This window comes from Patella vulgata, chromosome 9, assembly GCF_932274485.2.
Source record: "Patella vulgata chromosome 9, xgPatVulg1.2, whole genome shotgun sequence".
NCBI classification, from domain to species: Eukaryota; Metazoa; Mollusca; class Gastropoda; family Patellidae; genus Patella; species Patella vulgata.
In genome coordinates this window covers 8,622,276-8,649,114 of record NC_065887.2, presented here as the reverse complement: position 1 = coordinate 8,649,114, position 26,839 = coordinate 8,622,276, and the positions used below count along the sequence as shown (strand labels likewise).

General features: G+C 36.5%; 1 protein-coding gene across 6 annotated transcripts in view; it reads left to right on the top strand.

Moving 5' to 3' along the window:
* LOC126831685 (dipeptidyl peptidase 4) overlaps positions 1 to 26,839 on the top strand; it is a 385,894-nt gene that overhangs the window by 241,534 nt on the left and 117,521 nt on the right. Inside the window, exon 1 of one of the 6 annotated variants that reach the window (XM_050562330.2) lies at positions 6,207 to 6,419. The exons of 4 other annotated variants lie outside the window; for them this stretch is intronic. In XM_050562330.2, the coding sequence (XP_050418287.1) occupies positions 6,303 to 6,419 (117 nt within the window). In that variant the 5' untranslated portion in view covers positions 6,207 to 6,302. Of the gene's footprint in view, positions 1 to 6,206; positions 6,420 to 11,035; positions 11,221 to 26,839 lie in introns of those variants that run through there. One more of the 6 variants, XM_050562332.2, reaches the window with a different exon arrangement.

Sequence of the window (26,839 nt, the reverse complement as noted above, 5' to 3'; positions counted from 1 at the left end):
GTCAAATCACAAGGTCTGCCATGTAGTCAAGTGGTGTGGTTTCGATTCCCCGCTTGAACGTGGCCAGGAGTAGGGTCGCCTGACCAACCTCTTTGTTTTTCTTTGGGTCCTCAGATTTCCTCCCACTGCTAAAGACCCCTACGCGCAAACGAATTATTGAAATAAAATTGAACCATATGTGTGTCCCGAAATGGCCTGGTTTGTTTCGAGTGGATGTTAAACGCTCTCCCTCTCCCCCCCCCCTCTCTCTCTCTCCCTCTCTCTCTCTCCCTCTTATCACGGTCGGTTAGTGTATTGAGCCCGGTTAAACCCAATTCATTTCATTTCTATCGAGTTCAGTTGTACTAATGGCGGGTTAGTGCATTGAGCCCGGTTAACCCCCATTTCATTTCATTTATATCGATTTCATTTGTACTGATGGCGGCTTTCTTTGAAGTATGCTATTTTAAAATTTAAACTATATATTTTTACAGTCACAGTCATTAAATATTACTGAATGTTAGTCTTGAACAATGGGTACTCAATTATGGTTAACTGGTTTTTGTAGTGGGATGGGTAGGTTGTTGGTATGGTAGTCAGGTTAAAATGATTCTATACAATTATCCGGGAAGTTATTTTAGGTGTCAACAAGATCCATACTAATCTTGTGGAGAAAATCGATCGCTTGGATCAATCAAGAATTGGCAAGAATGACGTAAGGTAAAAACAAAACAAACACACATGCTATATATTTTTTTTTATTAATTAAAAATCAATTTTTCAGAGTGATCTACAAGTGGTATTGTTGAAGACGACGGGTTATTTCTGGAAGGCGTTTTATAATCATGTAACTTGAAGAAGAAAATTGACATTCAGTTCAGTTCAGTTCAGTTTACTTCGCGGGTGAGAAAAGGACATATTGTTCGAAAGAAGTTATTTATAAACATCGTCCAGACACCCAAGTGATTGGAACTTTAAAGTATTGCGTAAGTTAGTCACGATATAGGAGAGAAAAAGACAAGTACGATATTAAAAAATATCCAAATTAACAATGGATTTTTGAACTTGGTGCTTTTCAGGTGAATCTATATATCTTGGACGACAATAATTCAAATTGTCACAAGCTTACAGTATCATTACAAAATTTGTGAATTTTGTTTAAACTATATACGAATCTTATCACTGAACATTGCCAGTGATTACTTCCACGTTTCAAGAAAATGCATTAATCGTACGGTGTAGAGAGAGTACAACATCATTACAAAAGGTGTGAATTTTGTTTTAACAACGAATTCTATCACTCCTCGTTTCAGAAAAAACGCATTAACCGTACAGTGTAGATAGAGTATGTATGTAAATGAGAAGAAAATTGCCTGTGAATAAGCAAGAACGTCTATTTCTTCCTCTAATGAATACCAATTTCGTTTGACGCCATCTTTAAATTTAACCGCGGCGCTGCAACCCCCACTTTGCTGGTCGTTACTCCGCCATTCTAGAAAGTAATTTGGCTTTCGACTTTTTTTTCTAAAAGATCTTTGAGTGGTTTTTAAATCATCGGGGGTTTATTTTAAGTTGAAATGTTCTGTGACAGTTTCTGAAACACAAAGAAAGCCGTCAACGCTATTGATATCCTAAGCAGTCATATATAGATACGTGGGGACCATCAACCTAATGCTTTGTCAATTTACAACAAAACAGTAGAGAAGCTTTGAACGATGGTTGTAAAGAATGGACGTTTCTTATTTTGACAAAGAGATTTCACTTAACTTAATTAAAATGTAAGCTACCCCCGATTGAAAGCAACAGACTCGTCTCATAGCAATCGAACAAAGAGGTGTGGGTTGTTTCTTTTCTTTTACTAAACAATTAACACAAAGCTGATTCCAGGCAACATTTCAAAGATTCGAGTGAATATTTCCATATTTCTTTCGTGAGGAACACATCAACTGTAACAGTTACAAGCCGTATTTAAACATTCTTTATTTTGACATTTAAAGGGATTTCTGGTCAACAAGTAGACTTCCCGTCGATGGGTTCTTGCTATATTTTTGAGCAACTATAACTCTTTTACATGAAAACATAAATAATTATTGATGGCTGATCCAAAGCTAAACGTTTGTGTAAAAAAGTAACTCGCCAAACAGGAAGTAATTGACTAATAATTGCCTTAAGTAAGAAAGAAGAATATACAGTATAACATATATTTAAAAGGTTTTCGCCTTCGTGTTTAGATTAGGTTGAGACGTGGTCTTACTTTCAGTTTCAGTGCCATTGTCAGAGGAACCACTGTGTAATTATAAACATAATTCAAAAACACCTCGTCACATAAACCATAACTAAGTTAATTTATGTAAAGACATCCATTGGAGTATACAATATACGGTGTTCATTTATAACTAAGTTAATTTATCTAAAAGACATCACCTGGAGTACAATATACGGTGTTTATTTATACCCACGTTGGTTTTTCGAAAATAATTCTAGAAAATTCATATATTGGAAACATTTATATTTAACCTACCAACTCAAATTCCATATTGCAATATACCGATATTTTCAAATATACCTGGGTTTTTTTAAAATGATCAACTTTTGCATGAATGTTTTAAAACTGTTGAACCCTTAGAATATATTGATGTTGTGTGTACGGTCGTGTTCGTGATCCGTAGTGTTGATTTTCTGCCAAAAAACACAAAGAAAAAAAAACAGACCTGGCTGTGTTTTGAAAATAATTAAATGAAAATATTGTCAGCGAGATCATTTCAAGCGGTAGACATTTATTTTACCATCCAAGAACTCGTGCGGTACCAACATATTTTATATTAATCACCTTTTGTGCCGACGCTAAGAGTTACAGATCATTCTGCACTCGAGCAAGTTCATCGTTTATGGCGCAAGGTACTCACAGAGAAAAAGAATTTGCCTATTAACCCGCGAAAATTAGAGAAGTGATGGCAAAGTCGTCATGTTCTATTTTCTACTTGGTTGTATGTTAACATATGGTACGCGGTTAAATGATACTAATCCTGCCCTGCTACACTAATTACAGGAACCATGGTGTAACAGTTAATATACCACACTAAGATCCGTAGTAGTATAACAGTTATAACATAGTTATGTATATATAAGATACATCACAGGTTAAAAACTAATACACCATAGGGGAATATTAAGAACTATTGTTTTGACTTTGTGTTACTTACAGATTCTAATGAAAATATGGAAAATGGAACAAACGATTGCGTATGAACATTGTATATACCCATGGTGAATATTATATATGAATTACCCTACCGTACTTCTTAAGGGATTTATTAAAAAACTGAACAGTTGCTCCACCGAGAACATCAACTAGAAATATTAGTAACTATAGTTTTTCTAGGTAATTCTAAAGGGAATAATGAAACATTAACCAACCGCTCCTCGGAGAACATCATCTTTATCGTGAATAGAACAGTGGGAATATTAATAAATGTTTTTTTACTGAAGGGAATATTTTGATACGTAAAGTAGAACAGTAATTCTCAGTATCAGTTGGTATGTTTATAGATATTGGAGCATAAATCCATCTCATTGTTAAATCGACAGCACGCGTTCTATAGTGTGTTCAAGTTGGTATTAATAAATAATTATTTGAATATCTCTTGTCTATATACAGTGAGAGCGAACATTACGTTATCCTGTGGGTAGTTTTGAAGTACGAATAGGCAGAAGTGACAATAATTAACGTGTGAAATGCCATAATACTTGAACTCTTGCATAATTGGATGTGTCATGCAAATATCAACAGAATCGAATTTTAATCGAATGTCTTATTTTCTCCAATTATTTCAATTTGTATGAAGGAGATAATACTGCTTTGTGTATTTTTTTTTAATAGTGTGAAGATTTCGTAGCAATTAGTAGAGGTATTAAGAAGATGGCCCAGCAAACAATATAGACACAATTTCGTATTATTCTGGATCTAGTGTCACATATGGAGTTCTCATTATATTTATTTTAGATACAAAACAAAAACACGATCAATACAAACAAAACCAAGTGGAAATACTACAATATTCATCAATTAGATAGAAGCTCTTTTTATCGGCATTTTTCAATTCATTTATCTTCAGTATTAGCCGAGTAAATTCGCTCGTAGTCTGCGAATGGCTTTAAACTTTATGTTGTGAATAAAGCGGTATTGACGTAGTGGATGTTTAAATTTATTAAAATTGAATCGACTGCGGCGAATTGATGAGAGTATCACATTGGGTATATAGTCTATATGGAATATGTACAGTGATAGCGGGATCATTTATTTATATATAATATAGAGACATATGTGTTTAATCTAGTTGTTATATAATATATGACAAGACAGTGGACATATAGGCTGTTAATTATACTAATTTACACAGATTACCAGCTACCAGTATTATATACATTTAACTAACTGAAATTCAGCCCATTGTGAGAAGATATATTACTACTGGTAGTCATCTCTTGTAGGAACAAGCTATTCGTTTGAAATCATCTGTATATATTGTGGATATACTGGTGAATATAACCGGGATTGTGCGTCAATAATAGTTTGGTATTTTAAGGTCATTGCTATTTTACGTGGTTGACAATTTTACGTCATTGACATTTTACATCAGTGTAAATTTTACGTCATTGACATTTTACGTTTGTGTAATCTTTACGTCATTGACAATTTACGTGGTTGACAATTTTACGTCACCAGCATTTTACGTCATTGACATTTTACATCAGTGTAAATTTTACGGCATTTTACGTTTTTGTAATCTTTACGTCGTTTGGCATTTTAAGTCAGAAGAATTTTTACGTCTTTGACATTTTACGTCAGTGTCAAGTTTACGTCATTTGACATTTTACACCAGTTTAATGGTTCGCCTACGTCAGAGACATTTGCTTGGATTATATGTGCACGTTCAGTTCTTTGTTTCGTTCCATAAACATCGAGAAACGTCATAATTTGAAAACTAATACAAACGAACTGGAGAGCACCACTTTATGATATAATATTACGTTGCGAAATGCCGTATTAATGAAACTAGTGGTTTAATTCAAATTGTCAAGAGGAATATTCAATTTATTCCGTTTTATTGTTTAGTTTGTGACAGGTTTGCTCATTAGAATATTACCAATATCAGTATTCTATTATTAACTATAATGGTATAAGATTGGAGTTAATTTATTGAAAAAACTGGATTAATGTATACTTCGCCCGCATTTTATTGAGATAAGCATTGGAATATTTATAACTGTGTGTTACTAATTCAATAGATAATGACAAAAAAAACGACCCGATTAGCTACGTTTATTCACGTTTTGTTGAGAAATAGGAATTATTGTATGTCCCCCATCAGTGTGTATCCATTCCATCATTATTGATTTTATCCTGGTGTATATTATAAACTTACTCTTATATTGCATAGAGTTGAATACCTCGAGACCTATATACTCTAGTTAATATACCATAGTGTACAGGGGGTATCGACATTTAACAACGATAAATATTCGATAAATATCAAATATACCATCGTCGTACAAATATATCACACATCTCTAACAAGAAATAACAGTATACAGTATCCGGGTCGGGGAAATAATTCAATATTACCGAATTCTATATTAGCCTCGTGTATATCCGATATTAATGATTTTATTAAAGGCTGTATGATGTGGGATGTTTAGCTTACATGGTTTAGAGTCAGTAATAGCAGTAGTAGTCGTGTATCATCACTGAAACCATAGTTTTCTATTGAATGAAATTGAAAATGTTTATTTAGTCTATGTGTGTATGTATGAAAAGATGTTAAACGGTCTAAATCCGCATTACTAAATAGTACATTAATTAATGTATAGACTAAACCCGCATTACGAAATAGTGCATTAACGTGTAGACAGTAGAAGTATATGTATGTGAACAAGTGGTGTAACTCAGAAAAAATGTTTTATAACGTAAATGAACTGTAAAAAAATCACAGCTTTCGTCATTAAAAAATACGTGCAATCACACAGTGTGACATTATACAAACACCACAACGCGTGACATCATACAAACACACACAGTGTGATATTATACATAGTGTGACATCATACATAGAGTGACGTCATACATAGCCTGACATCGTACATAGTGTGACAAAGTGTGACAGAATACACAGTGTGACAAAGTGTGACATCATACACACATCATACACAGTGTGACATCATACACAGTGTGACATCATACAAACATAGTGGTAAACCAATAGATGGTAGACAATTCTAGAACATACAAAGTCAACGTTTATTATTCAAATTAACTTTATAAAATGGCAGAAGACGGCAAAGCAAATCTTACATCTGAACAAGAACTGTTATATTCTGGCTTCGTGCCACTAAAACGACCGTCCCTGGTCCAGGGGGCAATTCCAGGGAAAGTAAGCAAGGTACTGTATCTATCTTTTTTTTTCTTTTTTTTTTTTTACCTTTAGCACGCTTCACTTCACGTCGCCATAGTCACCGTGGTCAAGTATGAAGAGTATTTCGACGCATACACCCGTGACCTCGACCTAATTGTCAAAACCTGCACACCATTCATACGAAACTTGCGATGTCTGTCTACAATTAGCTAATCACTATGTAAATATTTTTTTTTATATACAACATGTAAGTGTTGGCGATATCACTTCGGTGGAGACGAACGGTAAATTAAGCTATTTCAGACACACACATACACACACTACAATTAGCTCTGCTTGGGAACAGCCACGAAACTGGTTGACCGACATTTTAATTCTGCTTCCATATTTTTCTATTGAATGAAATTGAAAATGTTTATTTAGTCCTTGTATGTATGAAAAGATGTCAAACGGCTCTAGAACCGCATTTCTAAACTGTACACTAATTTTTCAATATGGCGGTCTTTCTCGACAGAGCTCTATTCTCAAGGTATATAGTTCCCAGTGTGCCGAATGGGGCACCGTTGACATCAGTTGAACGAACTATATCATCAGACCGATCAATTTGATCATTCAATTTAAACCATGGTATCGTAACACTGAATGGAATCGTCGTTTGATAGAATTAAAATTTATGCACTGATTTGGACAAATTCAAACGTTTGTTGTTCCACGAGTTTCTTTGACACGGTTACGTAGAAAAATCAAGATAAGAAATGAAATTGGGTTTAATGTCCTATTGTTCTGCACCACATAGAACTATGAAATGTGCTATGATGGGAAGTTTTCCCAGACAGCTGCGTTTTCGCCTATACTCTTGCAGTTCATTCGGCAAACCTCGGCTGACTTCAGTTCCCTACATCTAACCTCGGCTGTATGACGGTAAGTGATATGTACCTACACCCATACAATTATTTACTTATTAGGAAAATGGCGGAGGTTAGATGTAGGGTACCGGAGTCCTCCGAGGTTTGCCGAATGCGCTTGGTTAAATTCCAACTGCCAAGGGTTCTTTTATCCCAACACATTTCGTTTTCATCCCCGTCTACTTCCAGCTATGCATACCATACACGATAGCCACTTATTATCGACGATGGTTATACGAAGATGATATTATTGTCGACTAAGATAGTGTTTAATGTCCGTTAGAACTGCAGACAACGAAGAATGTGAATATTCGGCTGTATGGCAGCTCTGTCCCGAAAAACATACATCACGGTCAATAAAGAATGGCTCTATTCTAACGGTGCCGACATCTCTTTAGTAAAGATGTATAAGATATATCTTTTTTTATTAATCAAACTGGATTTTTTACATTATGTTGCAATATTTATTACATAGTCAACACGCGACTTGCATCATTTGTCAATAAGCACCGCAAGGAAGTATTTATTGGGAAGTGTTTAAACCGAATTATCTCCCCTTACACACGTTCTTACACTGTTTGAAATATACCTTTATTGGTAATAAAGGGATTTACGTCGACTTCCAATTATGTTGATATCGCAGACACTGTATGCAATTACTCGGGTGAAGGGTGGGGTATGTTTGGGTTATATTTGCGGTGTGGGTTTTTTTTTTTTTGGTTTTTATTTTGGTATTATTGTTGGAAAAGGGGATAGAGCAAGGGGGCAAATTAAGCGTTTTGAAACTACGGTATGTTTGTCATATATGTCTATAATATAAGGTTTATGTTGTAGTATATTAAAGTGTATAATCGCCATTTGCAATGTACTCAGATTAATTATTTAACATTTGATAAAGAAATCAAATTCTAAATATGAAGGGTATCTCAACTTATGCCACCCAGGGCCACCCTGGCAATTGCACGATTGTCGTCCCCGCAATGGCGCGAACTTCGGGATGTCAATTATTAAAGTCTTCGTGAACGAGCGTGAGGGGTGTATGAAGGGTGTGGGCGTGCGTGCAATGTCGTTGAGAGAATTTTGAAATTTTCGTGAACCATGCGCGAATTGTGCGAACTCACGTGAACACTGCCGAGGTGCGTATCAGCGCGTGAACAACACTTAACATATGCGTAAACAAGTAGTGCCATTGCGTCTCAATATGCTGACCATTTTCCGTCGGGCATTGCGTAGACAGTGTGTAACTTGTGTACAATGCGCGAGGGACATAATTGATTAAAATTGTCTTAAACTCCAGCATACGTTGCAGTTTGTCTGTTGATCTACATAGATTGGGTGGCCGAATGGCTTAGATTATATGGTCTGCCATTGATTCAAATGGCATCACTTAAAAATTCGATTCACTTCGTGTCCGTGACAAGGTGTTTTATAGGGTCACGCGTCCAACCTCGTGGGTTTTCTCTCGGCCCTCCCACTGCTAAAGTAAGTTGTTTCAAACCTAACTTAAACTTGATAAAAAAAACTATATGAGTATTTTAAAGCAGACTTAAACCAGTTAAAACAACTATAGATGCCATTCGTAAACTAGACCTAAACTTGTTGAAATGAAATGGGGTTTAACGTCCTATTGTTCTGCTCCTAACCTGGACTAATGAAGACGGACATACGCCATACATGTGCCATGAGGGAAATTTTGCCCGGGCAGCGGCGCTACGGCCTACACTTATATCGAATTCCAACTGCCAAGGGATCTTTTACGCGCAAGCCAATGTGTACACGGCACCTCGGTTTTTCGTCCCACCCGAACGACTAGACAGCTTTCCTTGTCAGCCCCTCCGTCCTGCATCACTGACAAGGGAGAACCACGCCGGAAAATCTGGATGAACTTTCTCGGTCAATGCAGGGATCGAACACCCGACCTCCAGGCTAGCGAGCCAGCGTCTTACCCCCTTAGCCACGTGATCCCGGCATTTAGTAATTGAACTGGAATATATAGGTCACAATTCAGTATTAAGCTGTAATTGTATTCCATAGAATTGATGTTAGACACATTATTTGATTCATTCATTCGATCATCCATTCATTCATTATAGATATTGTAATAAATTGTCCTATTGCAGGTGTCCATTTCAAAATTTGATAGAGATATATTTCAAGTCAGCAGCCGACAACACAAACAGTGTAATGATAGGTATAGATAGCTCAATGGGGGGTTGGATGGCTATGAATGGTTAGTACGTGCGCGCTGTACCATAAAGTCTGTCATTGAGTCAACTGGCGTGGTTTCGATTCCCCGGTCTTCCGGTTTCCTCCCACAGCTAAAGACCCCTACGCGCAAACGAATTATTGAAAGCTCAATGTCGATTTTTCGCGATTTATTTTCTTCTTGAAAACAACAAAGCCCCTTTAATTACAGACATTTATTTTGTTTTGAAAGTGATGGCGTCCCTTTAAAGGTGACCACGTGTTCTTGGGAATTAAAGGTAAATATTTGGTAAACATGACCAATTATTGATCTTTGATTTCTTTCTAGGGGATGCGGTGATTCAGTGGGTAGGATGCTGGCTCGCTAACCAGGAGGTCCCATGATCGATATCAGTGTTGGACATGATAAGTTTCTAGGGAATTTCAGGCGTAATTTTCACTTGGCAGTGGTGCAGACAGAACCTGGCCAAAAAGCAGCGTCTAGTCGTTCGGATGGGACAAAAACCAAAGTCCCGTGTACACACTGTCGTGGTAGTTTGAATTCGATGACGAGTAGTTGGAAATACCGCTGCCCGACCAAAATTCCCCTCGTAGCATACTGCAAGGCCTATGTCTGTCTTCATTAGCCCGGTCGGATCAAAAAAAACGTATAACAGCCTACGACGTCAATCTACAATTTTATTGAATCTTACACATCTCCATATTTCTCGAATATATCGTTTGAAAACTATAATTCTTGAGTTAGTTGGTACTAAAACTAATGTTTATTTACAGTATTATAAGTTCTACACGGGCGTCACGTAACTGACAAGATAGCGATTCAAGTGACTGACATGTTAGGTCTTGCGTAACGAGTTGTTTGAAACATCTACGTCTGCGCTAACCAGGCTAATGAACACCGGCATAGTTCGCCACGCAGTGTGCTATGAGGGAAACTTTTGCTCGGAGTGGCGCTACGGCTGCGACATAGGCTACTCTTAGTCTTATGTCGAATTCCAAATGTCAAGAGTTCTTTTACGAGAATTCCAACGTTTGCACTGGAACTCGGTTTTACGCACCACGCGAATGACTAGAAATTGTTTCTTCTCAAATACTTGCAAGTTGCAAATGTCACTCGGTTTTACGCACCACGCGAATGACTAGAAATTGTTTCTTCTCAAATACTTGCAAGTTGCAAATGTCAATCGCACTATAAATAGAAATGCCGAAATTTTTGGAAAAACCCTTGTAGGACCAGTCTATTAATAAGCACTTGAGAGCAGGTTAAAACTACTGCAAGTTTATAATGAATTAATATTGATTTCTGGCTTTTAAATGTGACACATTGCCTTATCTTTCATATTCTTGTTATAAATAATCGTCGGCTTTTATCGACGGAACACTACATTCTTTGTACAAAAAAAATCAATCATATGTCGTTAAACTAGCTTACCTGTACGCAGAGTGTATTTACCCCGCGGTTAATATAGACTAGTCGCTGACAGACCAATCAAAAATGCCGTTATTGGTGACACGGAAAATCTCTGTCACACACTTTTATTCATGAGCGAAAACAATACGAGAAAATGTGAAAAGTTATTGTCGTGTGAATGTAACATATGGGGTTATGATATGAAATGGTGAAACCAAGAAAAGTTGAATTAGATTTATCCTATCGATATGAGAAGTTAGAAATGGAGGAAAGCAACGAATCAGATCGTCGTCTCGTGAATGAAACGGTAAGATCCTCAGACTAGCCAATAACATTGTGCAGCAGGTCGAACGCGGAAGGATTAAACTAATTTGCATATATCCCCAAACATTGGCACGTGCTTTGGCCCGCGTGTAAAAGATCGAAACAGACTATCGAAACCCTAAGTAGACCACTGTAATTTATATATTTTGCAGCCATTACAGCATTGATTTTATATGTAATAGAACTAGGTCTACAGTACTATTACTATAGCATAGGCTACTTAATAATTGATAATTAGTAACATTAGGTTTCTTTGTATTTACGCCTACGTAATTACATGTAATTTTATTTCAATTCTATAGTTTTTATTCTGATAAGTCTGATTAGAAAGAATAAAATGAAATGGGGTTTACGGTCCTACTGTTACGGCTCTGACTGAGCTAATGAAGACAGGGACTTAGAAAACAAACATGGGGCCGGGCTATACATATAAGAGCAGATCTAGGGGTTAGCGTGACAAAAGTTAGCAAATATTGACTAATTATTTGTCATTTATAACAGGTAGCCTGCTCAATCTTACTTAAAAAATACTTGATTTCCTGAAAAATATACGCATTGGGCGCCCACAGGGTAAATATGTGTAAGGGTGTCACTAACTGACAGGGTGTCTCCTTCAGTGACATAATTTGAAGTGCTTCTAATGTGTTGTCAGAACATTGAGAGACTGATAGACTCTACAACTAAACAGCCGAACAAAAAAAGTTGGTAGAGGATATTTCAGAATTTACTAGAGCTTGAATATTTATATGTTATGGTAAACGGACAGCGTATAACGACAAGTACTAGCTCAAAAAGAATCTCCCTCAATCAAGTCAACTGTCAAAAAAGTTGGTAGAGGATAATCGAAGAATTTACTAGGGCTTGAATATTTACATGTACATGCTCAGTAAACGGACAGCGCATAATGACAAGTACAAGCTCAAAATGAGCTCGAGATCTCCCTCAATCAAGTCAAGTGTCAAAAAAAGACTTCTTATGATAGATTAATATTGCGTCATGGAGGAGTTTTCTTGAGTTTAAAACATTTTGAGAAGTCGCTCTATGACCTCTGATGCATCCTCCCACTACAACTGGTCAGACCTTCATGTAGTGTAGGCCATCGAAAACGTAAAAAAAACAAAACGAAATATAGATCTGTATTTTAATCAGATTGGGCATATTTAAATGTTCTAAGAAGATTGGATACCAAAATATTTTTGCATAGGAAATGTGTCTTTTTTTTTTACTTTAACCACTCCATCACCCCACTCCTCCAAAGATCCAGCATTTTTGTATAAAATTAAATTTTTTACATGATCAATACCACACCACATTAGAGAGTAGTTTGATTTTAGAAATAAGTAAAGAAATCAATATTAAAGTGTTCCTTTAAAGATAATGTTGTTCTACTTGTTATGATATATTGGACTAAAAACATATTCAAGCTACATGTAATTAATCTATCAAAAATTTGCTTCAAATGAAATGAAATGGGGTTTAACGTCCTACTGTTTTGCTCCGAACTGGGCTAATGAAGACGGAATTTGCTTCAAATCCTTGTCAAAACGTTGTATTTGCCTGGAGATACAATGTACATGTACCTAAAGCTATAGATAAACTGTTGTTAGAGCAGTACTTCTTTTTGGGAGGCTCCATTTTTCAGAATGTATTTTTCATTACTTACTGTCCATACATACACTGTATTGAAGCCTAAGTAAATTCTTAATTATTTTCTGTCAACTTCTTTTTCCGTTGTCTAATTGCTGAGTCTTTTGTACGTTGACAACCCTCAATGTTCCCCAAACTGCCTAACCATTTGATCAAGACATAACAACCACCCACTCAGTCAAGCTAGCTCACAATAAGCTGGCAGACAACAGTCGGGTTGCCAGTTAGTGATACCCTGACATTTTTGCCCAGTGACATGTTCCATCTGTTTGTTTTGGGTAGTCCAGTATTTTTTTCTAATATTTTTCATTTCATTTAGCTGTAGAGAGAGAGAGAGAAATGGGGTTTAACGTCCACTCGACACACACTAGGTCATTTCGGGACTAACACATGGTTCAATTTTATTTCAATAATTCGCTTGTGCGTAGGGGTCTTTAGCAGTGGGAGGAAACCCGAGGACCCGGAGAAAACCCACGAGGTAGGACAGGCGACCCTACTCCTTGTCACGTACAACCGGGGAATCGAAACCCCGCCAGTTGACTCAATGATAGACCGTGTGCGTTACATCATTGAGTCAAGTGGCGGGGTTTCGATTCCCCGGTTGTACTTGACAAGAAGTAGGGTCGCCTGGGTTTTCTCCGGGTCCTGTACCATACCTGTCAGTCAGGTTCTGCATGCCAAGAAATTGAAATACTTTGCTTAATTAGACTTAAAAAAACAAAACACACAATCTAATTTGCATGGGTGTTTTTCATTTAAATACCGGTAGAGTTTTTATTTCTAAAAAGGAAAGAAATAAATGGAAGAAACAGTCAAATATCTGGCGTGATTTCGATTCCCTGGTTGTACTTGACAAGGAGTAGGGTTGCCTGTCCAACCTCTTGGGTTTTCTCCGGGTCCTCCGGTTTCCTCCCACTGCTAAAGACCCCTACGCACAAGCAAATTATTGAAACAAAATTGAACCATATGTTAGTCTTGAAATGACCTAGTTTGTGTTGAATGGACGTTAAACCCTATTTCTCTCTCTCTTTCATTTCGTTTTATTTGATTTGGTATATTCCTTTAAATTGACTATTCACAACACAATATTGACATAGGGCCATGATGACATTTCGTTGTATCATGTTTTCATAAATTATTTCTCTGGGGTATATGATATCCGATATGCACAATTTACATTCAGGATATAAATTTTATATGTCATCAAATATATCAAAAATAACTTTATCATATTTAATACTTTCATGGTTTATTTCTGATTTTTTTTTTTTTACTTCATCCATACTCTAAAGACACTTAATAATAACACAGTTCATCATTGTCTTTGTCTTGAGCTGTCGACTGGCGTGGTTTCGAATCCCGGGTTGTACGTGGCAAGGAGTAGGGTCGCCTGTCCATCCTCGTGGGTTTTCTCCGGGTCCTCCGGTTTCCTCCCACTGCTAAAGACCCCTACGCGCAAGCGAATTATGTAAATAAAAAATTAAACCATACGTTAGTCCCGAAATGACCTAGTTTGTGTCGAGTGGACGTTAAACCCCATTTCTCTCTCTCTCTCTTTGTCTTGAGCTAGACCTGAAATCATACAGTTTATGTCCAGTGGATGATACACCCCATCTCTCTCTCTCTCTCTCTCTCTCTCTCTCTCATTTCATTTATCAACCCAATATTTCAGTCATTTTAAGGCTAACATTGAATCTTTAGTTTGTATTAAATAGAGTTAATTTCATGCTAAAGACCCCTACGCGCAAGCGAATTATGTAAATAAAAAATTAAACCATACGTTAGTCCCGAAATGACCTAGTTTGTGTCGAGTGGACGTTAAACCCCATTTCTCTCTCTCTCTCTTTGTCTTGAGCTAGACCTGAAATCATACAGTTTATGTCCAGTGGATGATACACCCCATCTCTCTCTCTCTCTCTCTCTCTCTCTCTCATTTCATTTATCAACCCAATATTTCAGTCATTTTAAGGCTAACATTGAATCTTTAGTTTGTATTAAATAGAGTTAATTTCATGCTTATATTTGAATTGTGAATGTAATGGGGTGTGTAATGCCCAATCAACACATTTAGAGTTAATTTGGAGCTATAATTGGATTTCCTTGATCCGTTACAAAACACAGCATGATGTTTCATCATTTTGTTAGTTTTATTATGGTCCAAAACTAACACACTAACATAGCTAGTCAGTTGACTATTCATCAGTAAGCTAAGTATCTAGAGCTGATGATCGTCTTGAGAGATTCTAATCTAATTAAAATATAGATCTATATTTCGTTTCGTTTTTTATACTTTCGATGGCCTACACTACATGTAGATCTAACAAGTCATAGTGGGAGTTCACGTTCTATGACGTCAGGTACCAAGCAAGCGACATTTGACCCGATTAAGTCAGTCAATCGATTAACCAATTAGCGACCGACATGTATTCTTTATCTACTTTTGCTTTAATTGTTTTGATTTCTATTGCCGCTAATGTCTACCCACAGTTCCGCGCAAAAAAGGTCAAACGCTCGATTCGACAGACCATTTGATTGGCTGACCCATCATTTCCAGCAGAACACGAGTTAAATAACAACGCTTCCAGATCCAAGTGTAGTAAAGACAAGTAAAATCAAAATTTTGAACTATAAAAACGAAATTGGATCTGTGTTTTAATCAGATTGGAGAGATTCTAAGTCCCTTGCCAATTATTTATTTATTTATTTATTCTTCCAAGAGGCATATCATACATGACAATATAGATGATCATATGAAGTTACATGATAATAAGATGAGAAAGTTTTGATGAGAGAAAAAGTAATGATGTCATGAATGACCAGCCTCTTGAGGATAACCCATAAAAACCTGCTTAAAATAAAACTAGGTTTATTTCCAATGGGGTCCTTGGAGGAGGATCAGGTTATGTCATCATAGAGGGGCAGATTCATTTATGAAAGATGAAGGATGGAATATGACAATAAATAGTGAAATGTGTGTGTACCATAAGGGATGTGAAGTACAAAGAGGTATGAAAGATATCGGGGTATACATACATAAACTAAAACATTTGTATTTGTTGTGAAAGTAGAATCACTAAAACAAATATCAGTCCAAAAATGTTTCATTTCCATTCAGTATTTACAAAGTTATGATAAATTGAAATTTTGTAGCATACATGTACATGTTCACCATACTCTGAAGACGAGATACACCAGTAAACACTTGGTGAAATCTTTTCATGAGCTTCTTTCTACTAGTACTGGGTATTGCCACGTCAGTCACGATATGTTATATATTGCGATTCAGGTGTTATGATATGATTCATATCAGAATTCATAACCAGGTCAATATTTACCAAGAAAACAACAGGATAGATGAATAATTGATATTTGATATTTTTAGACCTGCTGATATTGTAAAAATAAAACTGTTTTATATCACGATATTAATGTGGATCAAAATAAGGACCAGAACAATTTAATAGTGTATGTGTATTGATAATGTGTGCCGTGGATAATAAAAAGGGACATGTTACTTACTGAATTGACAAAAAAAAACATAAAAAAAGAATCGCGATACATCGATTCAGTGTCTCACGATTCAATATGTGAATCCTGAGAAAGTGAATCGCAATTCGTAGGAAGGTGAATCGGGATACATTGATTCAACATTATATCATGCCAGCACTACTACAGTGTATCTACTCGGCCATTTAATGATTTAATTTAAAAATGGAGGAGCGAGTCTTAGTCTCAAATATACCAGTACCGTGATTACAATAATGAACAATCAATGCACGCATCTTGTCAAAACTACAAACAGTGATAACTTTGCTCAGAATAATGTACTTTAAATGAAATTATCAATACATTCATTTTGTATTATCTATTTTTCAACTATTATAGCAAGAACGGCCAGCTCTTTATCTAAATCTTACATAATGTGTCTTTAATTAAATGTAAACAATTTGGGTAAATTCTGAAAGCGTATTATGGATTAAGTTGCAAAAATTCGATGTTGTCTGAAAATTGCATATAACAATCAGTGGTTTTAAGATGCACATTGACGTAAAGCCAACGTGACATTTTATTGCAATTTTAATCGATTGAATGCAAGCAGGGAAATTGTCTTCTTTTGATTGTTTTAGTTTCTTATTTAAAAGTAAAATACAATCAATTATTGTAACTTTAAGCGTACATGTAGATTTTAAGCTATCAATAATTAGATATCTTTTTAAAAATATACGATCAGGACATCTTTAATATTATTATTTATGAATAAAAAATAAACAAACGGCCACCAATGGAGGTAGAGAATTTAACTTAAACATTTTTTCCATATATAAAGAAATCTGTTATGTTTGGGTTTTTTTTTATCTGGCATGTGATTCAATTTGAAAACCTGTCATATTGATTTTATTTCAAGGATTTTGTAACAAACTTAGTTTTATATGTGTATAAGTAAGTGAATTAGGATATGAGGTTATATTTTGTTAATTTTTTGTGTGTATATGTGGTCTAGAAGGATGGGATTAAAGATTAATATTAAGTTTAGTGGTTAGTGTGGTAGGTGTGACCTGTGAAAAAAATGATAAAAATGCATTTGTACTTCACAGGAGGTATGAAATGAAATGGTGTGTAATATCCTACCTTTCTGCTCCAACTAAGCTATGGGGGAGAATTTTGCCTGGACACTAGCATATCTGCCTATTCTACTTTCTGCTCCAACCAGGCTATGAGGTGAATTTTGCCTGGGCAGCAGCATTTCTGCCTATTCTTCATTGTATCTAAGGTTCTTTTACATGTAAGGTAACATGTTCACTGGAGCTTGGTTTTTGGTCCCATCTGAATGACTAGACACTGTTCCTTGTGAAGACCTTTATCCTGTGGCACTGACCTAGGGAAGTAGTACTGAGCCTTAGACCTCTTGGTTGTTTCATTGAGTCAACTGGCGTGGTTTCGCTTCCCCAGTTGTACGTGACAAGGAGTAGGGTCGCCTGTCCAAGCTCGTGGGTTTTCTCCGGGTCCTCCTACTGATAAAGACCTCTACGGGCAAGCGAATTATTGAAATAAAATTGAACCATATGTTAGTCCCGAAATGACCTAGTTTTTGTGTCAAGTGGATGTTAAACCCAATTTCTCTTTCTATTTCTTTTGGGATATTAAGTAGATAGATACATTGTACTACAAAATTGATTTAAAGGAGCTAAATCCCTATTTTATTGATTTTATTGGGGGGTGGGGGGGTGGATGGCCGAATGGTTAGCACGCGCACGCTGTATCATACGATCTGTCATTGAGTCAACTGGCGGGGTTTCAATTCCCCAGTTGTACGTGACAAAGAGTAGGGTTTTCTCCGGGTTCTCTGGTTTCCTCCCACTGCTAAAGACCCCTACATGCCAGCAAATTATTGAAATAAAAATTAAACCATATGTTAGTCCCAAAATGACCTAGTTTGTGTCGAGTGGATGTTAAACCCCATTTCTCTATCTCTCCCCCTATTTTATTGGCACTTAGAAAACTTAGAAATTGACACAAATGGGTCGCAACGCATATAATAATGTAATATGAATGTATATAAACTGATTTACATTCAATCGTTTCTAATCATTTATGTTCGGCGAAATATGCAAAGAGTCCAAATTGAATGGTAGTCTTTAGCGTCTGGTTATTCCAGTCTACACCAGTTGTATTCTCCTGTGGGATATGTCTAGCCTCATTCATTACAAATGGCATTCTGACATGCGATTCGTGTGCCAATTTTAAAATTTTCATTTTATCTTAAATATTGGATATCAGAAGCCCATCTTTTCACGGTAAGATAACAACATCAATGTTGATTTAAACTGACCAACAAGTCATGTTTGCAATGTCAAAGACTGTGAATGGTATTGACTTAGAGGCTTGCCACATTTTAATAGACCAAAGATTCTCTGTATGTTCACCTAATAATTTGCAGAAAGCTACATGTATGACAGTTTTGGCTCCAGGCAGTCATCTGAAATATTGACTTTATACAAATGATATTGTCAGATAATAACGATTTTTGATTTTAGATTGTTTGTGTGGAACTAACATATGGTTCAATTTTATTTCAATAATTCATTCACGCATAGGGGCCTTAATTAGATGTGGGAAAACTGAAAACCCGTAAAAAACCCACAAAGGTTGGACAGGTGACCCTACTCGTCTCATATAAGCAGGGAATCGAAACCACGCTACTTGACTCAATGACGGACCTTGTGATTTACAGTGTACATGTACATGTTATAAAATCATTAGGCCACCCCCCATTTGTTGAGATACATGTATGATAAATTGTTTAAGTGGCATTTAGTAACTGGACGAGAAAAAAAACACGTGACACAATTATATGGAATGATGATGATAGTTGATGATTAGTTGAGGTATGACAGTTGATGATCAGTTAAAATATGATAGTTGATGATTAGGTGAGATATGATAGTTGATGATTAGGTGAGATATGATAGTTGATGATCAGTTGAGATATGATAGTTGATGATTAGGTGAGATATGATAGTTGATGATTAGGTGAGATATGATAGTTGATGATCAGTTGAGGTATGATAGTTGATGATCAGTTGAGATATGATAGTTGATGTTGATGATTAGATGAGATATGATAGTTGATGATTAGGTGAGATATGATAGTTGATGATCAGTTGAGATATGATAGTTGATGATCAGTTGAGATATGATAGATTATAATTATTTCAGATATATGATTACATGTACATGTAGTTGATGTTAAAATAACGCAAAGAAACCAAGATATACTGAACTTGTTTACAAGTTATTTTATAAAAAAAGATCTGTAAACTTAGATATTGTATAATAAAGCCAAACTGATATTTAATATACATGTATTCAAGAAGAAGATGTTTTATTGTACTAGATGCAGATGTAGGTACAATGTAGACATAAACCTTATATAACACCTGTCATGTAAAGACATATAATTTGATTGATGATAAAATAACCACAGGTACAAGTTACAGGTAGGTACATGTATATAACAAAACACCTCAGATTTTGTACATAATAAAAACAACGCATTACAATGTACATACTTAGAATTAAGGGAATGAATGAATGAAATAAGTCTACTGCCCTGCTCCAACCGGGCCATGTTCTATGGTGAAATTTTGCCTAGACAGACATTGAATTGCAACTATCAAGGGTTCTTTTATTGTTCCATTCGAACAACTAGTCCCTGTTCCTTCTCAGGCCCTCCATCTTGCACCGCTGACAATGGGACACTGCCAACTCTGGGATCAAACCCTGGACCTCCTGGTTTGCGAGCTACATATGAAGTGATTTACTTACTGACCCCCTTCTTTATAATTTAGGGGCATTGTATAATATAATAGTATATCAAATTTGTTAACTATGTGAATTCCCCAAAGGAGATGAGGGGGGTTGGATGGCCGAATTGTTAGCACGTGCGCGCTGCGCTGTATCATAGGGTCTGTCATTGAGTCAACTGGCGGGGGTTTCGATTCCCCGGTTGTACGTGACAAGGAGTAAGGTCGCCTGTCCAACCTCGTGGGTTTTCTCCAGGTCCTCCGGTTTCCTCCCACTGCTAAAGACCCCTACGCACAAGCGAATTATTGAAATAAAATTGAACCATGTGTTAGTCCCGAAATGACCTAGTTTGTGTTGAGTGGACGTTAAACCCAATTTCTCTCTCTTTCCAAAGGAGATGTGGTACATTTGTATTAGAGACCCATAAAACATACTGGAGGTCTACATGTACATACATATACAATTTACAAAGTTAGAAATGATATATTGTGAGTTAAAATAAGCTTTTATTAGAGATATGTAATGGTATATATATAAAACATGCGATATACAATAGTATATATAGCGCTAGCGGGTCACTGGATTAATTCTCTTGATTGAATAGTTCTTGTATTGTTTACTTATCATCCAATACAAATAAATCAGTAAATTATACGGTCAATATATATGTAGAAATCAAGAGGTTCCTGGCAATTTGTCTTTTATAGTTCTGTTATATATACAGATGACTAGTGATGGTGGGGGGGGAGGAGTTATTTTACCTTAAGCCTCAGTAGAATAGGTGAACCTGTGCCCCACCGACCCGCTCTCCCAATAATTTTCCCAAAAATTAAAATTTTGGAAAAACGTAATTTTCGATAGACATACAAAACATAAGAATACCCTTTGTTGAATTTTGGGGGGTTGGATGGCTGAATGGTTAGCGTGCGTGCGCTGTATCATAAAGTCTGTCATTGAGTCGACTGCATTGTTTCGAATCCCCGGTTGTACGTAGCAAGGAGTAGGGTCGCTTGTCCAACCTCGTGGCTTTTCTCCGGGTCCTCCGGTTTCCTCCCACTGCTAAAGACCCCTACGCGCAAGCGAATTATGTAAATAAAATTAAACCATATGTTAGTCCCGAAATGACCTAGTTTGTGTCGAGTGGACGTTAAACCCCATTTCTCTCTCTCTTTCCACTCGACGCAAACTACATGTAGGTCATTTCGAGACTAACATATGGTTCTATTTTATTTCAATAATTCCTTTCCTCCAGTTTCCTCCCACTGCTAAAGCGAATTATTGAAATAAAATTAAACCATATGTTAGTCCCGAAATGACCTAGTTTGTGTCAAGTGGACGTTAAACCCCATTTCTCTCTCTCTCTTTAGGAGTGGGAGGAAACCGGAAGACCAGGAGAAAAACCAATGAGGTTGGACAGGCAACCCTACTGCTTGTCACATACAACCGGGGAATCTTGTTAGATAAAAGACTTCAAGTATAGAGCAGACATTTTTAACATGCCTTTGATAAATGATTTTTGAATAAGATTGTAATATTGATCCGTATTGTACAGTAATATAAAATCTCTGTACATGTATTAGAAATACATATAATATTCTGTAATGCTCAATACTGTATGGAGACAAAGAATACTTTCACCATTTTTAATACCTTAAATCACTGTCCAAAGTTTTAGGGGAGACCCCAGATTAAACGAAGGGCTGTCATGTTGCTGTACTTGGGATAGATTTGATTGAATGGGAAGAATAGACACACTCCCTCAAAAGCTCAAGTATCAGAAGCCAATCCAGCAATGGGCAGAGAGGGATTTCCCAGGTCATTGCTTCTGGAATGTACAATTTAATGGCCATTGCCAATGTTTAAGGTCGAATTAAATTGTAAGGGGCTGGAAAATCCTGTCTGGGCTGCATGTTGTCTTAAATTGTTGATTAATTTGATAGGATAATTAAATATTATTTATTGTGATAAGCACAAATTAACTTGATTAATTTGAGTTAATTAACTTGGGTGGAGTTGATTATTTTAATATTAACTGTTTGATGAACTATATTTATTTTAATACCAGACCATGAACTGGTTTATTATGTGGTCAATATTGGTTTACTGATTACTGGAACCATCCCCACCCTGAATCACAGGTGGAACCAGCCCCACCCTGAATCACAGGTGCTTTTACTTCTTCTATTATAGTAAATTGTTTTATTTTCATTTAGTAATTGAATTGGAAATACACAGGTCACACAATTCTATGACTACTTATTACTGAGTGATGTTTCTACTAGACTTAATTAGACTTTATCAATCAGTGATTCCTTCAGAATATTATTTATGTTCTCTAGAAATCTTTAAAATACAGATGTGACATCATCCTTTGATTTGGCGTACCGTTATTTCCAATAATGTACGGGCAACTTGCCAATCGTACACTATACTAGATGAAATATTGGACTCGTGTGATGTATTTCATTGAAAAGCATGTGCAGGATAGTGTCTTTATTTTAAGTTGTTTAATGGTCTCGAGCTAAAAACATTGCGTAATAATATATTACTTAATGTTTCGCAGGAGACCATTAAACCATACTACATGTATTGTAATCACTACAGGTACATGTATGATAAGAGTGTGGTTAATTGTACTGTCTGGCAGTAGTTGTAAATACATATACAGGTATGAATTGGTAATTAAAAATTTGTGGTTTTGTGTGTGTGTGAAATAGCTTTTTTTAAAGATACATTATGGGAGATTCGGTAACGAGTTGGCAGTTCTCACTATAATAGTTAAAAACTAGATAATGTAAAGGCAATTTGGTGAAAATTTCATTCAAATTTATCCACTATGAACCGAGAACTAAGCGACTGAAATTCCCATAAGCCTCGGTCATCATTACTAAAGTCAGTACGATAAACAGCATAGTCTCGATTATCCATTTAATCGTTTAATCGAGTAGGAAAGTTATGCAGTAAATCGGCTTACAATCCACTAAAGATCGCAGGCTAGCGCTGCCATCTAGAGTTGATTATGGCCTGGATAGGTTAATTAATGTCTAATTAATAATTTAGATAACATTTCAGGCCTAAAGAAAGACCTGAAATAGGCAGATTTAGCTCTTGCATAATGTATGTTTAACATCTGCTTCCAATGCAGTAATATGCGACTTTGTCACATACATGTGTATGTAAAAGCTAATTTGCTTGTCACACCTACATGTAGCTCAAGTTGCTATTTTGTCTCCCCAAAACCACATTTGTTTTATCATACCCAAACTACATGTAGATTTGAAGTGTGTAACATCTGAGGCCCTAGTTGTTATTTTGTCACACCAAGCCCAATTTGCTATTTTATGTTTTGGCATGCCTAAAAGAGATCCATTTGCAGCTTTAGCACACCAAGCCCAAATTTCTAGGTGTCCAATTTTATGTGTGTTTCTTGTCTGAGCAACTTTGTTCTTTTGTGGCACACAAGCCAGACTGTTGTTCTAGCACACAGAATCCAGGCTGCTGTTGTTCTAGCACAGAAAACAGGCTGTTGTTCTAGCACACAGAAAACAGGCTGTTGTTCTAGCACACAGAACCCAGGCTGTTGTTCTAGCACACACAACCTAGCATCGTACCTTAGAAAAACTTAATATGCATACGGCCAGGCTACTGATTTATCTTATTCCCAAAATAACCTAGTTTGTGTTTAGTGAACTTTTTAGTGGACTTTAAACCCCATTTCTCTATGCTGTTCTATCACACTCAGCCTAGAAGAAGTAAAAATTTGCACGTCCAATGAGATCACATGACAATAAACAGATACGAATTGTCACTTATTTTGTTTAAGACTCTAATCTTTTTTTTTTGATACTTATATCTGTCATATTTATAATACATGGGTCTTTTTAATAGTTGACAGTATAATGGATGTCGACATTTAAAAAAGCAACAGAGCGTGCTGTACTCTAAATAGACGTGACAGCCATTACGATTGTTGTCATGACAATGCTTTTAACTTCTATCTCAGATATGGCTATGTGACAAGTAATCATAATAAATCTGAATAATGGTTTGTAAAAGAAAATTAAAAAAGTTCTAATAAAAGGAAATGTAGTGTAAGTTCGGAATGATTAAATTTCTATATTGTCTTCCGTATTGGAATTAAAAGGTTTTAAAAATAGTTGTTAATAACTCCTACATACATGTATAGAAAACTAAATGGCTGGCTTTCGATGTAAGATATATTAATTTGAAGGGTTCATGGAGTAATTTGGAAAGAGAGACAAAATATTGATTTGAAGAGAGAAAGCGAGAGAGAGTGAGTACAGCAAATACATTTGTGGGTACCAATAAAGTAATTGGTGGTTGTGTCTCCATATGTTCTGTTGTTCGATCCCTGCATTGGCCGAGAAAGTTCGTCGGAATTTTCCGTCGTGTTTTCCCCTTGTCAGTGGTTGCAGAACAGAGGGCCTGACAAGGACAGCTGTCTAGTCCTTCAGATGGGATGGAAACCTGAGGTCCCGAGTTTACATTGGCGTGCTTGTAAAATATCCCTCGTCAGTTGGAATAAAAGTAGGCCATAGTGCTGCTGCCCGGGCAAAATTTCCCTCATAGCACACTGTATGGCGCGCGTATGCCTGTCTTTATTAGCCCAGTCTGAGCAGAATAGTAGGATGTTAAACCCCATTTCATTTGTTTGTACTTCGGTAATACGACAATCGACCCAGGGGTTGATCGAGAAAGTTTCTCTAGATTGTTGTGTAGTGGTCTCCCCTTGTTTTAGTGGTGTGGGATGGAGGCCATGACAAGTTTCTTACCCATTCAATACAATCGAAAAAACAAGGTTCCATCCAATTAGACGTTGGTGTGCACATTAAGGGACACTACCGCTTGACAATTGGAATTCGATGAAGAGTCATGCCGATAGGCAGAAGCAAAGCTCTCTCGGGGCACAATTAACTTCATACATTTAGCATGTGTATACTCCATGCTGTGTGCAACTCTTCATTTAACCTGTTTGGTGCAAAAATGTAAGAAGCTAAATTTCATTTTAGTCCTTTTCGATTTTGCTTAACCGGGAGACATAATAGCCGAATCATTTGCCGCCAAATTCATTTGCTGCCGAATGTGTGGACGTGAAATCTTTGTCCGATTCACCAGTCGATTACATCACCTTTCACATGATAAGTAAAGATGGCAGCAACCAAGCAAAAGACACAAATAGCTGCAGTAGTGGGAACTTTTTAAATTTTATGCTGTATTTGTTTCTGATTCTTTCTCGGAATTCCACTTTTCAATGATAAATCGCCATTTTGTCTTTAAAAAATCATGTGACTTTCATGACATCAGTGGTGATTGGCTAATGAATTCTACAATCGGGCGAATGCTTCGGTCGAATGAAAATTTGGGTGAATAGAAATTCAGCCAAATGACACTTTTGCATGGTTTGTGTATAAAAAGTAGGACGCTAAACCCCATTTTAGTCATTTTTATTTTTGCTTACATATACAAAAAAAATATATGGGTTAGAAGACTGCATCAAATTATTCCATTGGGTTTTTTTTCGTTCATTGTCGATAGTGCTGCATGTATCTACTGCCATTAGATATGAAATGAAATGAAATGAGGTTTAACTTCCCACTGTTCTGCTCCTAACCTGGGCTAATGAAGATGGGCATACGCCATACAGTGTGCTATTAGGGAAATTTTGCCAGAGCAGCGGCACTATGGCCTACTCTTATATCGAATTCCAACTGCCAAGGGATCTTTTACGTGCATGTCAGTGTATACACGGTACCTCAGATTTTCGTCCCATCCGAACGACTAGACAGCTTTCCTTGTCAGGCCCTCCGTCCAGCACCACTGACAAGGGGAAACCACACTGGAACATACCTGCCATTAGATAAATTTATTGACATAATTCTGTAGTCAACTCTAGTTGAATAATTTCTTTGATTCTGTTTCATTATGATGTTTTTATGGCTATAATTGTGGACAATGATTATTATATTGATTCGTGAAAACAAGCACAGAATGCTAACTATGCAGAATGATATTGAACGACAGCCGTAAAGTCGTATTACTGTCACATGACTAGCTTTATATTCATGCGGCAGCCTACGTCTCGTGAAATTATATTTGATTTTTTCTGTGTCTAAAGGGGAATTGGTTGACATTTATCTTTAATCAATCTGAATGATAATAAAAAATAAAATAATGATAAAAACCGATCCATGAGACTGGAATTAAAGAAAGTCCTAAAACTATTATATACTTATACCATAAAATCACAGTTTGACCAGAATAATTTAATTTGTAGTTCCTTCTGGATCAGTATCATAAGGTCTGTCATTGAGTCAAGTGGCATGGTTTCGATCCCAAGTTTGTTCGTGACAAGGAATAGGGTTGTCTGCCCAACCTTGTGGGGTTTTCTCCACAGGTCTTCCTGTATTCCGTCACTGCCAAAGATCAATACGTGCAAGTGAATTATTGAAATAAAATTCTTACATCCCTGTATGTTAGTCCCGAAATGCCCTAGTTTGTGTGTGTATCTCTCTCAGACCACCTTATATCAGTACCCCCCCACAAATGTAGTTACTGCACTCTCTTTCTTTCTCCAGAGCCACGGTGGCTAGGTGGGTAAGGCGCTGGCTCGCTAGCCTGGTGGTCGGGTG